This window comes from Bubalus bubalis, chromosome 2, assembly GCF_019923935.1.
Source record: "Bubalus bubalis isolate 160015118507 breed Murrah chromosome 2, NDDB_SH_1, whole genome shotgun sequence".
NCBI lineage: Eukaryota > Metazoa > Chordata > Mammalia > Artiodactyla > Bovidae > Bubalus > Bubalus bubalis.
In genome coordinates, this window is record NC_059158.1 from 6,972,209 (window position 1) to 6,987,020 (window position 14,812).

The following is a 14,812-nucleotide window of genomic DNA, read 5'->3' on the forward strand; positions in this document are numbered from 1 at the left end:
TTAGGAGTTCGGCACGTGGGCTCAGCTGCTCCTTTGTGTGTGGAATCTTCCTGGACCAGAGATTGACTCATGTCTGCTGCATTGGTAGGCAGACTCCCAACCACTGGACCACCAGGGAAGTCTGTATGTAGGTCTTTGAAGGGTTTTGATAGAAAGTGTCATATTCCTCCCCCCCAAATTGGTCCAGTTGCACTCCCACTGGCAAGTCTGAGATTCTCATTTCCCTACACCTGCTCCACCACCAGGTATTCAGTTCAGTTCAGTTTAGTCACTCAGTCATGTCCGACTCTTTGCGACCCCATGGGCTACAGCACAACAGGCCTCCCTGTCCATCGCCAACTCCCAGAGCCTACTCAAACTCATGTTCATCGAGTCGGTGATGCCATCCAACCATGTCATCCTCTGTCGTCCCCTTCTCCTCCTCCCTTCAATCTTTCCTAGCATCAGGGTCTTTTCAATACCACTAGGTATTATCACTTTCTAAATCTTTGCCAGTTCCATATAAAATGATGAGAGGGGCAGGGAATATATAGGAAATCTAGGTACCTTCTACTCAGTTTTTTGCTGTGAATCTACAGCTGCTCTAAACAAAAAGTCTATGAAAAAATTATTTTCTTAAGAGAGGCTATCTTAAGATTTAAATTTTACTAACTTTAGTTTCTAGCAAGCATGAGCTTCTTTTTTTTTAAAATTGATACATAACTGACATAGAACAGTTTCAAATGTATAAGATAATGATACGAAATTTGTACATACTGTGAAATGACGATCACAATGTCTTGTTAACATCTGTCCCCACCACCATAGTTACAAATTTTTCTTTCCTTAAGATGAGAACTTTTAAGATTCTGTCCTAGCAACTTCCAAATAGGCACTGCAGTGTTAATAACTACAGTCATCGTGCTGTACTTTACAGCCCCATGAATTATTTTGAGCTTGTTTTCTTTTATTAGATATTTGCATAAGCCATGGTACAGAGAATAACGTGAAAATGGAAGGCCAGTTTGGGAATTCCCGAAAGCCTGGTAGGACAGCTGGGTGTGTATGGATGGTGATGAAAGGTGACGTGGGCAGTGTTGAAAGGTGATGTCGTGGACAGTGATGAAAGGGGAGGCCTGGAAACTCAGTGTCGCAAACTCCACGTCCACAGGGCCAGGCAGACAGTGTGAGCTGGTGAAACACGGTGGGGGAGCAGGGTAGCCGGAGAGCTCCAGGCTAGATAACACTCTTGTGACTTGTGGACAGTGGACTCTTGGCAGTCCAGACTGTCATGGGAACTTTTCTTTTTTGCAGTGTCCCACTCCCCTTCAGTGGGGGTCAAACCAAACAGGTCTCCCAATCAGATATGGTTTCTGGGCTACCTGTCTGCTGCATAGAGTCTATAGACATGACTGCAAAGATCCTCTTGTGCCACGCTCGACACACTGGTGTCTTCCTGGCTCGAATGTGACCTAGAGCAGCAAACCGCTGGACCTGGCCAGGGTCACGGTTCTGAGGTGCTAGCTGGGGCAGTTGATTCGTGACAGCATGGAGCAAAAGAAAAAAGCACCAATTTACACTCACGTGTTTGTGGCAAGAGGTCACTTTGAATTGGGTCCTGAGGAGCAGAAGCAGCAACGTAAAATGAGATACGGGGCGAGGAGTCAGAGTTCTAGGGGCAATGGGCACCCGTGGGAGGGATCTGGGATGACGGCAAGCCTGAATTTGTCATTTGTCCGAGGGTGAGTTGGGGGGCAGGCACCACAAAGCACTAGAAGAAGCAGACGCAGGGCAGAGGATTCAAAGGAATCCCATATACCCCAGACAGGAAGGCCGCAAGGTCAACGCTAATTATAGGAAAAGCCATTTGCTGGTATGGCCGACAAAGTGGGCGGACTGGAGGCAGAGAGACTGGTTTACGGGCAATTAAAATAGTCTTGGTGAGCGGACAGTGCTAGCCAGGAAAATGATGTTCTGAAAAGCCAGGTAAGGCTTGAAGAACTGCTGGTAGATGAGAAATCAGTCAGGGGCTCACCTGAAAACCAGTTCTGGACTTAAGGTGGTGATCATTTTGCAATATATACAAGTATCGAGTCACTATGTCGTACACCCAAAACTAGTATAATGTTATATGGCAATTGTACTTCAATTTAGGAAAAGAAAACAGAAACTCTGGGAAATAGAAGACTTTAGTTTTATTTTAAGCACTCTGGAAAGTTTTGATATATTCTGAAGTTTGGAAACATCAAATTCTTTTCTTTCTTCCTCGTCTTCCTTCTTTCCTTCCCCTCACTCAACGGTGTACAGAGTATTTGCTAGTTATTTGGGCACGTGTCTGAGGGTGCTGTGCTGTGCTATGTTCAGTCGTGTCCAATTCTTTGTGAGTCCATGGACTATAGCCCGCCAGGCTCCTCTGTCCATGGAATTCTCCAGGGAAGAATACTGGAGTGGGTTGCCATGCCCTCCTCCAGGGGATCTTCCAAACCCAGGGACCGAACCCGGGTCTCCCGCATTGCAGATGGTTTCTTTCCTGTGTGAGCCACCTGTCTGAGGGTAGATCTATCAAAGACAGCGTTCTGATGTTTGTTTAGATGTTCTGGTATTTCTGGGACACCTGATAAAAGTCTCACTTGAGAGTACTTCCCTCTTGTTCATGTCAGAAGTCCACCTTGCTTGACCCAGCTCCCCCAGAGGACACTTGTATCACTCTGAGTGAATAGTTTGTCAGCCAACATGGGCACCCTATAATTCAAGGTTTGTCTTCTAGGTGCTTTCATGAGACGTTCAACAAAAAACTCCACCCCTTTCATTGTGGCCATTCAATCTCAAACTTTCATGAAACATCATCAGAATGAATTTGCTGATCATTTCCTACTTTACTCACAAACCTGCATGCTCTCAAGAAAACAGAGTAACTTGAGGACAGGTATAATACAAAGAAAAAAGAATGATCATCTTTCAGCTGCTTGAGCTCTGAGATCCTGACGAGAGAGGGTTCCTTAAATAGAACTAGAGAAATATGCCACAGAAGAGTCCATACACATCTAATCCAGTGGCTCTTCATTTCAGCATTTCTTTCTTTTCTCCATTGAATTAGCATAATACTGCACTAAAGTCAAGCCAATCAGATAAAAGGAAACGTCTTTCTCTTTGACATATTAAAAAGTACGACATATACCCACACAGATCAAACTCTTCAAAAGAAAATACAGAGAGGAGATGCTGAAAGACTAGTTATTTATCCAAGTTTATTCTTGGAGAGCTGGAGTTCAGAAACTCTGAACTCTGTGCCCCTGGAAGCAATACTCTGTCGAAGAGAAATCATTCTTAAAGTGTGATTTTTAAAAATTCTCTTCATTCCCTCTTGGCATACTTGTGGGGCAGCCTTAGGAACGGTTCCGTTCTGGCCTCTCCTTACACCCTTGCGCTGTTTTTACCTCCAGACAATGACTGTGGAGTCGCTTTCTAGGCAAGGGACAAGTGAGTGGCTCAGGGGTCATTATGAGTGGAGGATATTGAAGGCTGTCTTGGTTTTAGTGAAGAGAAGAAGGAAAAGTTGTGTGAAAGTTGTGAAAGGCAGGGCTTCACTGCCACAGAGAAATCTGCCGTAATAACAGGGGTGTTTGACAAGAGCTAAAGCCCTTGTGGCTCAGAGGTTAAAGCGTCTGCCTGGAGTGCGGGAGACCCGGGTTCGATCCCTGGGTCGGGAAGATCCCCTGGAGAAGGAAATGGCACCCCACTCCAGTACTCTTGCCTGGAGAATCCCATGGTGGGAGGAGACTGGTAGGCTACAGTCCATGGGGTCACAAAGAGTCGGACATGACTGAGCGACTTCACTTTCACTTTTCACTTTCAAAGATGATAAACAGACAGAGAACAATGGAAGCAAAGGGTCGGGGGATCAAGGTCAGTCTTGAGGTCATGAATGCACTGAAACCTGGACTGTTCTCTGGGGTTGCCCAAGATTGTCTGCTTCTAAAAAACACTGCACTGACCCTTCCTGTTCGTCACTGGAAGATTGTCCAGGAAACACTCTTGACTAGAGGAATCTGGTCTGCTAATAGAAATATCAATACAACCCATAAGGGAAAAGGATCTAGAAAAGAAAATTGATTCCTGGGTCGGGAAGATCCACTGGAGAACAGATGGGCTAGCCACTCCAGTATTCTTGGGCTTCCCTGGTGGCTCAGCTGGTAAAGAATCCTCCTGCAATGTGGGAAACTTGGGTTCAATCTCTGGGTTGGGAAGATTCCCTGGAGAAGGGAACAGCTACCCACTCCAGTTTTCTGGCCTGGAGAATTCCACAGACTATACAGTCCATGGGGTCGCAAAGAGTTAGACACGACTGAGCGACTTTCACTTTCACTTTCATACATATATATAACTGAGTCACTGTAAATCAACCTCAAAAAATAAAGTATAAAAAAAATCAGTACATATAAACCTTTCTGGATATGCTAGGCCAAAGTATCAGTATCAGTAAGTATAAACCCAGGCTTCCCTGGTGGTCCAGCAGTTAAGAATTTGCCTTGCAACGCAGCGGATACCAGTTCCATCTCTGGTCCTGGAGGATCCCACATGCCGCAGGGTAACTGACCCGTGAGCCACAACTGATGAAGCGGCGCTCTCAAGCCTGTACTCTGCAATAAGAGAAGCCACCCCAACTAGAGAGTAGCCCCTACTCACCATAACTAGAGAAAGTCCTTGCCTATCAACAGAGACCCAGTGCAAGCAAAACTAAGTAAATATTTTTTTTTTTTAAATAAATATAAACCCTTCTGGATACTCTGGGTCAAAAGCTCCAAGAACATCTCATTTGTGGCTTTGTCCCCAGCATCTCCTCTGAAACACAGGAGCCCCACAAGTTAACTGTTTGAATGAGAGAATAAATTATCCTGAAAATCAACAAGGATTTTAGCATGTCCACACTCCTGGGCAATTCACTTCAATATTGTGGGTTCTTGTTTACACAGCTTGGCAATGAAGGGAACATATTAAAATATTAAAGCATGAAAATTTCTAAAATCCCTTCCTCTATAAAATTTTAGTTTTCTCCTTTCCTTGTTTTATCTTTTCCTCTTAAAACCAAAGAAGAGTCTATTTGTTGGCAGTTGTCAGAGGTGATGTAGAGAGGTCATCCTCTCAGGGATCACAGAACTCCAAAAAAAATCCCCATGAAACCAAAAGAGGATCATTCTGTAAGTTACATATGTTAAACCAACACAACATTGTAAAGCAATTATCCTCCAATTAAAATTTTTTTTTAAAAATTGAGGGATTAATGAACCATTAGAAGGCAAAAACAAATATACCATTTTATTTCTCAAAATAACCCCAGTTAACAATGAGGGGGAAAAGGCTACAAGCTACTTAACGTATGTTTCCCAACTATCAGGTAATTTTCCATTTTTTTAATTGTTTAAGTTAACCAGCAATGAACACCATTTTTTCTTTGGTTGAATTTCAATTCAACAAGCACAATTACTAAATCAGTGAAGCAAATCAGACTCAGATGCTTGTAAATAAACCTTTTTAAAATATAAAAGCAATGTAACATTAAAGGAAGTTTTGTAAACACAAATTTGCACATTTCATATTCAAATACTGGGTTGCCCAAAAAGTTCATTTGGGTTTTTCAGTAAGAGCTTATGGAACCCAAATGAACTTTTTGGCCAATTCAGTATTTATACATGGTTTTATTGTGAAAAGTGAAAGTCACTCAGTTGTGTGACTCTACGAATTCTCCAGGCCAGAATACTGGAGTGGGTAGCCTATCCCTTCTCCAGGGGATCTTCCCAACCCAGGAATTGAACCGGGGTCTCCTGCATTACAGGTGGATTCTTTACCACCTGAGCTACCAGGGAAGCCCACGTGGTTTTATTAATAAGGTACAATTCCATGTTCTCATCCAGGGGCAATTTATCCTCCCAGTGGACATTTGGCGTTGTGTTCATTGTGCTCAGTCGTGTACAACTCTTTGTGACCCCATGGACTGTACCCACCAGGCTTCTCTGTCCATCGGATTCTCCAGGCAAGAATACTAGCATGAATTGCCATTGCCTCCTCCGGGGGGTCTTCCCAACCCAGGGATAGAACTCCCATCTCCTACATTGGCAAGCTGATTCTTTACCACTAGTGCCACCTGGGAAGCCCACGTTTGGCATTATCTGTAAACACTGGGGTCACAACTTAGGGTTCGGGGGAGCAGGTAGAGATGGCACTGGCATCTAGTGTGCAGAGGCCAGACAGAGAATCATCCAAAGTGCCACTGAGAAACTTGCTTTAGGTTATAGTACAAAAAAGCATTCTCTTCCACAGCTACTCTGTCCTCACGGCTTGAATAGAAACGATTATGTTTTCAACCATTTATTTAGTTAAGCATGCGAGGCACTGTGCTAAACACAATACACACGTTATCTTAGGTAACAAAAACTCTCTGAAATTTTGAAAATTAGCACATGATGTCTGAAAGAGACTTGGTAATTATTCAAGGTCACCCAAGCCTGTAAATAGCACAGACTAGGATTTGCTGCAGGAGGTAAATCCCACCGATGGCTCAGTGGTAAAGAATTTGCCTGCAATACAGGAGACACAGGAGACATGGGTTCAATCCCTGCATGGAGAAGAGTCCTCTGGAGGAGGAAATGGTAACCCATGCCAGTACTCTTGCCTGGAAAATTCCATGGACAGAGAGTAGCCCGGTGGGCGCAAGAGTCAGACACAACTTAGGGACTGAATAACAACAGTGATTTTCCTTACTTTTCTAAGTTGACTTTCCAGAGTTGTGCCAATTTCCAGCACCACTGTGAAGCCGTGAGAAAACCTCTTTCAATACACTGACCCTAGCATTACTTTTGACATTGAAAACCAAAATTCTTGCTTATTTAATACGCTAAAAATTATGTATCTGAGCTTAAATATTAAACAGTTGCTGGAATTTGTTATTATGTATATGTCTCCCAAAACAAGGAACACTCTCGCCATGTAAGAACAATAAGGAGAAAAGTCAGGTCAATATAAATAAAGCTTGTGTTTCAAAGAAACACATTCATTTATTCAACAAATGCAATTGTTTGTCTAATAGAGGCTAAGCCCCAAGAAAAACATTCCTGCTTAGTCTGTAAAGTTGATCTCAAATCTTTTGTTTAAATAAGCCTATGAAGAGCAAATGAGAGAATTGTGTTTTATAGTTTAAAATGTTTTCTCTGATAATATTAGTGTCTTTTTTGCCCTGTCCTAGAAATACTGCAAAATAGATGCTACCTAGGATACTTGTGAACTGAGGCAGACTTTTACCCACATATCCCATAACTCCCCTCCTGCCAAACAATAATCATAATAGCAACAATCATAGCACAATATAGTCCAGTATTTTAAAATATATAGTAATAGTGTATATAATATGTATAATGGATATATAGTAATAGTGTATATAATATGTATAATGGAATACAGTAGTACATCCCATTAGTGGATCATTTTAGTAGGTCTTAAATGAAAATTTTTAACATTAAGGAATTGATGCTTTTGAACTGTGGTGTTGGAGAAGACTCTTGAGAGTCCCTTGGACTGCAAGGAGATCCAACCAGTCCATTCTAAAGGAGATCAGCCCTGGGTGTTCTTTGGACGGAATGATGCTAAAGCTGAAACTCCAGTACTTTGGCCACCTCATGCGAAGAGTTGACTCATTGGAAAAGACTCTGATGCTGGGAGGGATTGGGGGCAGGAGGAAAAGGGGACGACAGAGGATGAGATGGCTGGATGGCATCACCGACTCGATGGACGTGAGTTTGAGTGAACTCCGGGAGATGGTGATGGACAGGGAGGCCTGGCGTGCTGCGATTCATGGGGTCGCAAAGAGTCGGACATGACTGAGCGACTGAACTGAACTGAACTGAACTGAAACTAGAAAATAGCAGACAAGTGTACTGCTACAACACTAAATATTTTGTGAAACTTTTGTGTGGGTGTGAGAGAGAGAGACAGTGAAATTGTTTTCCAGTGGCTTGCAGCCTAAAGGGTTGAAAACCTCTAATCTTATCTACCTACTTCACTCGAAAAGTAAGTCTGGGGCCATTGCGTGATGGCCAAGAATACACAGCTAGTTCTGGGGTGAGAATTTAGTTTGCAGCTCCCTAGGCCAGTATCTGTTCCACTGGGGGGTTCAACCTAAGGTCAGTCTCTGGGAGAAAAATCAGAAAGAGAAGTAGAGATGTCTTTAGGGGAGTAAAAGGGGAAACTGGCTGTTGGCACAAGTAACAGGATCAGTAGCTTTGGGGTCTCCACATATTTTTTTAAATTATTAATTAATTAATTTTATTTTTTGGTTGCACCGGGTCTTTGTCGCTGCGCACGGGCTTTTTCTCTAGTTGCGGCGAGCAGGGACTACTTTCTGTTGCGATGTGCAGCCTTCTCACTGCGGTGGCGTCTCTTGTTGCAGAGCACGGGCTCTAGGCTGGAGGGGTGGGGGATGGGGGGCTTCAGTAGTCGAGGCTCTCGGGCTTATAAGTTTCCTTTGTATCCAAGGTTCCACATCCATGGATTCAACCAACCTCCTATAGCCTATTGAAAAAAGTCTGCGTAGGAAAGGACCCTTGCAGTTCAAACCCATGCTTTTCAAGGGTCAATTGTATTCCCTGCAGAGGGGACAAAGATGTAAGTATCAAGATTCTTTCATGAGAGCAGAATTTGAGAAGAGCAGAGTGAGAAGCTCCCCTGAAACTGGATGAAGGCTGAGGGGGTGACTTCTGGAGGGGAGGAAATGAAGCTGAGTTCCTGGCCGTGTTGCTTGTAGCCCAAGCTTGACTGTGCGCAGGGATCCTCCCGGGGTCTTGTGAAGATGCTCATGCTGGTGCAGGAGGTCTGGGTGGGGCCCGAGATACTGCATCAAGAGTCAGTTTGTGATGTTCAATATTAATGAGAATGAAAGAGGAAGAGAAATATTTTTTCCTTTTAAAAATTCAATCCTTTAAAGGAGGGCTAGCGACTTTTCGTCAAGACAATGTTTTATTCACATCTTTCTGCTATAATTATTTAATTGAAAGAGACATAAAAATCATAAATCAGCTGACCTTGCTGACATGAGTAAATATACCAGATTACCTATTTGCTTTCCAGACTGCCTCTACCCACTCCTCAACTTAACCAAGGCGAGTTTTATTCTAAATTATTTTAAAATTTGTTTTGGGACTTCCCTGGTGGTTCAATGATTAAGATACTGTGCTTCCAATGCAGGGGGCGCGGGTTCAATCCCTGATCAGGGAACTAAGATCCCACGTGCCTTGGAGTGCAGCCAAAACAAAAGTAATTTTTAAAAATGTGTGCTAAGAACAAAATAAAAGAAGCCTCTTTTCTTATAGGCAAAGACTAAAGTAACTTTTAAAGTATTAAATGCAAACTAAAATAATAGGAAGACATATTGCTTAATAAAGAGTTTTTATTGAGTACTTAACATTTACAAACAACATTTTTAAGTTTGGCAGCAAGGAAAGAAGAATCTCTGATAGAGAGCCCATAGGGGTGAAGACTTATGCTATTTACAGAAAAGACTGTGCAAAATTTAATTTTAGCTGGAAGACCTTAGTACAATTCTTAATTTAAATCCTCATATAATTATTATGTGACATCAGAGCAAAAGAGCAGAGCTTTTTTTTTACTGTCTGAAAATGCACATGTATTCATCAGTTTTTTTAAAAAATATTTCATTTATTTCTTTATTTGACTGCTCCAGGTCTTAGCTGTGGGAATCTTTTCAGTTTCACCATTCAAACTCCTAGTTGTGGCATGTGGGATCTAGTTCCCTGGCCAGGGATCGAACTCGGCTCCCCCTGCACTGGGAACACGGAGTATTAGCCACCGGATCACCAGGGAAGATCCTTATCAGTGTTTTTAAAGAGGAAAAAAATTTTATGTGCCTAAATCAATTAAACTTCTCAACATATTGATCTTGTCCAATTTTTAAATTAAAAATATCCATGATCTTGTCCAATTTTTTAATTAAAAATATCCATCATCTTGGGTAATTTGGTTCTCATTAGTTTGTGTATTCGTTTTCTATTTGCCATTGTCACAGTTTATCACCGACTTAGGGGTTTAAATGATGTACTTGTCTCCTCTTATAGTTTTGTGGGTCAGAAGTCTGACATTGTCTCACCAGACCAAAGTCAAGGTGTTGGCTGCGCTATGCTCCTCTCTGTAGGGCTGGATTGGATCCCTCTCCTTGCCTTTTCCAGTTTCTACAGGCCACCCACATACCCTAGCCCCTTCCTCCTCCTCACCTTGTACCACTCCAGCCAGCTCTCCACCTCCCTCTTCCACTGTTAAAGACCCTTGTATTTACAATGGCCTTGGATAAATTGGGATAATCTCCCTCGTTGAAGGTCAATTGATAAGCAACCTTAATTCCCCTTTGCCTTAGCATATTGTCAGGTTCCAGGGAATAGGATGCAGACTTATTTGAGAATATGTTGGGGGCAGGGGCATTATTCCTACTACCAGATCTTTTAAGAAAAGACTGTTTTGCAATTCGAGTACCAATGTCATTTGCATGGTATTCACATTGCATTTCTCACTGATGAGAATCACTAGAGCTCTTATAACACAAAGTAGCCCTCATTTAGTTGCAGTTACATTGATTCCCATATTCAGTACTCCTTTTCCAGTAATGGAATCTCTGTCACTTATTAGCATTAAGGATGACATAGAGTGGCCAGTTTCCTGAGCTTTTACTGTAAGATAGATGTTATCCGGAAAGTCCTAAAAATTTTGGATAATGGTACTATTTACAATAGCCAAGACATGGAAGCAACCTACATGTCCATTGACAGAGGAATGGATAAACAAGTTGTGGCAAATATACGCAGTAGAATATTCAGTTCAGTTCAGTTCAGTCGCTCAGTCGTGTCCGACTCTTCTCGACCCCATGAATCGCAGCACGCCAGGCCTCCCTGTCCATCACCATCTCCCAGAGTTCACTCAAACTCACGTCCATTGAGTCGGTGATGCCATCCAGCCATCTCATCCTCTGTCGTCCCCTTTTCCTCCTGCCCCCAATCCCTCCCAGCATCAGAGTCTTTTCCAATGAGTCAACTCTTCGCATGAGGTGGCCAAAGTACTGGAGTTTCAGCTTTAGCATCATTCCTTCCAAAAGAACACCCAGGGCTGATCTCCTTTAGAATGGACTGGTTGGATCTCCTTGCAGTCCAAGGGATTCTCAAGAGTCTTCTCCAAGACCACAGTTCAAAAGCATCAATTCTTTGGCACTCAGCTTTCTTCACAGTCCAACTCTTGCATCCATACATGACTACTGGAAAAACCATAGCCTTGACTAGATGGACCTTTGTTGGCAAAGTAATGTCTCTGCTTTTCATTATGCTGTCTAGGTTGGTAGATACGGCTACCATATCTAGTAGAATATTACTGCTGCTGCTGCTAAGTCGCTTCAGTCGTGTCCGACTCTGTGCGACCCCATAGACGGCAGCCCATCAGGCTCCCCCGTCCCTGGGATTCTCCAGGCAAGAACACTGGAGTGGGTTGCCATTTCCTTCTCCGATGCATGAAAGTGAAAAGTGAAAGTGAAGTCGCTCAGTCGTGTCCGACTCTTAGCAACCCCATGGACTGCAGCCTACCAGGCTCCTCCGTCCATGGGATTTTCCAGGCAAGAGTACTGGAGTGGGGTGCCATTGCCTTCCTCAGCCATAAAAAAGAATGAAATAATGCCACTTGCAGTAACATGGATGGACCTAGAGATTATATTAAGTGGCATATGTTGGACAGAGAAAGACAAATGCCATATTATATCACTTACATGAGGAAACTAATTTAAAAAATGATACAAATGAACTTATTTACAAAATAGAAACAGACTCACAGGTCTCAAAATTAAGCTTATGGTTATCAAAGGGTGAAACATGGGAGGAGTGATAAATTGGGAGATTGGGATTAACATATACACACCACTATATATAAAATAGATACCTAATAAGAACCCGAACAACAACTAGGATCTACTGTATATCACAGGGAACTCTACTCAATATTCTGTAATAATTTATATGGGGAAAGGGCCTGAAAAAAGAAGGGATATATATGTATGTAAACTGATTCCCTTTGTTGTACACGAAAAACCAACACAACATTGTAAATTATCTATACACTAATAAAAAGAAGTTTTTAAGTAAATTTATTTAAGATTCAATTGAGATACCAGAAAATTCTCAGCTTTTCCATCTGCACTGTGATTTCATCCAATGTCGTTTCTTGCAGGCTTGTAAGAAATGAAAAATGAAAAAAATGAAAAATAGATTCTTTTTACAAGGGAAGTCTGGGTTTGTAACCACCAACAGTTCTCATGACAAGCCTTTGGGGATTTGTACCAATGATGAGAAATCTGATGTGAAAGAAACTATACTGAGAAAATGAGCATGCCTTGGAAGCTTAGGCTCTTATTTCTGCTTTTTCTTCTTTATGAACATTGCAGGTGTCCCTGGCTCCATGCCAAATGCATCCTGGGCCGGTGACCTCAGAGCTGTGAAGTGGCTTGACATGGAAGATAAACACGGAGGCTGCCACGGTGAGGCATTCTTTTCAAACTTTGAGGCCACTCTGCTTGTTGGTGTTGGCATGAAAGGAGCTGTGGAATACAGGGGTTCTCACAGACAGACCTACTGGTTCATTTAGACAGCCTGTGAATTATTAAACAGAGTAACTAGAGGCACAGTCCTTGAAAAGTTAATGTGTTTTTCTTTTTTAGGTAGTATTAATTTTTTAAAATATTTATTTATTTTTGGCTGCACAGAGTCTTCCTTGCTGTGCGTGGGCTTTCTCTAGTTGTAGTGAGCAGGGGCTATTCTCTAGTTGCGGTGGCTTCTCTTGTTGTGGAGCACAGGCTCTGTTGCCCTGCACCATGTGGGATCCTGGTTCCCACACCAAGGATCGAACCTGTATCCCCTGCATTGGCAGGCAGATGCTTCACGACTGGACCACCAGGGAAGTCCCAAGTTTAAGATGCTGGGAGGGATTGGGGGCAGGAGGAGAAGGGGACGACAGAGGATGAGATGGCTGGATGGCATCGCTGACTCGATGGACGTGGGTCTGGGTGAACTCTGGGAGTTCAGGGACAGGGAGGCCTGGCGTGCTGCGATTCATGGGGTCACGAAGAGTCGGACACGACTGAGCGACTGAACCGAACTGAGCTGAACTGAAAGACATTCTCTGTCCTATGATTACCTAGGGAGATGTAGAGGTAGGCTCAAATTATAATGGTACTTTCCTCTTGCTAGTTTCTGTCCTCTTCTTCTTCTTCCTTCCTCTTTCTGTCTTTTTGAGGGTGCAGCAGTTAGGAGCAAGTGGTCAGGATGAGAAGTGATGTCATCTTCTCTCCGTGGAGCCCCCTCCCTCACATCAGCCTCTGCTCCCTCCACCAATGGGTTTCCAGGTGGCGTGGAGGTATTTGCTCCAGCATGATGGCAGGTGACAGCAACAAGAGAGATTGCCCCTCCAAATGGATAAGAACTAGAAGACAAGTAGCTGTGAAGAAGACTTTTTATCAGTCTTGGTGTATATTCCATTAAGACTCTTGCCTGGTACATGGCAGGTGTGCGTATTTGTTGACGAGAGCGAGCATAACAAAGTACCATAGACTGAGTGGTTTAAACCACCGAAATTTCTTTGCTTACAGTCCTGGATGCTGGAAGTCGGAGGCTGGAAGTTGGCAGTAGCTTTGACTTTTCCTGGGGCCTCTCCCCTTGGCTTGCAGACGGCCATCTTTGCCCCGTGTGCTCATGTGACCTACCCTCTGCGTGTGTCTGTGTCCTAATTGCTTCTTATAAGGAAACCAGTCCTACTGGATCAGGGCCATCCATTAGACCTCATTTAACTCAGTTATCTCTTTAAGGGCCCTGCATCTAACACAGTTACAGCCTGAGGTGCTAGAGGTTAGGACTTCGACATGTGAATTTGGGGGAAATACGATGCAGTCTATAAAAGAAGGCCATAAATATATATTCAGTGAATGAATGATTAAGCGAACAGTTGAGTGAGTCAAGAGGAAGGTTTGCCCTGTAAAGTTTGGCCTCCTCCTCCCGCCATTCAATTTATAGCTTCATTTATTAGTCTTTTTATTCTACACCTAACATTTCAGATAATAAATAATAATATTTTCACCTAGTAGTGTCCGACTTTCTGTGACTCCATGGACTGTAGCCTGCCAGGCTCTTCTGTCCATGGATTCTCCAGGCAAGAACACTGGAGTAGGTTGCCATTTCCTTCTCTATGAAGAAGAGAAATGGCAACATTTCAGATCAAAACTCCAGATTGCTGCTTCTCGCCAGCTCTCCATCACGCTCGCGCTCCTTCCCAGGTGTGTCTCTTGAGGTCCTCCCCCCATTATAGAGGCCAGCATCCTTGTGTCCCTGCACAGTCTTTCTGCAAGTATATTCATGTCTTTACCTTAATTGGCCCACGTTTTCCCCAAAGGACAGCTCATTGCCACCTGCCTGCTTAGCCTGCCCTCCTAGTGGGGAGAGGAAAATGGAGAGGAGGGTATTGTGCACTTTGATCTCCTGGGTCTTCCTTAGAAAATGGACCATCTCCATCAGTGAGGGTCCCAGTATTTGGGATAGGCTGTCTTCTCCACATCCTTCTATAACCCCTATCACTTGGCCTCTAGGGCCAGTGCGGTCATCTTCCGATCTGCTTCTCCTCCTCTTCTCTGGCTGTAGCACTTGAGGATGTTGACATCTACAACATGGACCCATGTGATGGGATTACTTTGCAGCCCAAGCTCTCCCCTGCCCACCCCGCTCCCTACAGAAGTTCGTGTCCATTATGTATC

General features: G+C 43.4%; 1 protein-coding gene across 10 annotated transcripts in view; it reads left to right on the forward strand.

The window, feature by feature from the left end:
• The window catches only part of GCNT2 (glucosaminyl (N-acetyl) transferase 2 (I blood group)), a 126,826-nt gene that overhangs the window by 95,492 nt on the left and 16,522 nt on the right, over positions 1-14,812 (forward strand). For 9 of the 10 annotated variants that reach the window (XM_044926920.2, XM_025265634.3, XM_044926906.2 and 6 more), the window contains one exon: positions 12,458-12,550. The exons of the other annotated variant lie outside the window; for it this stretch is intronic. In XM_044926920.2, the coding sequence (XP_044782855.2) occupies positions 12,458-12,550 (93 nt within the window). The remainder of the gene's footprint in view (positions 1-12,457; positions 12,551-14,812) is intronic. 10 annotated transcript variants of the gene reach the window in all.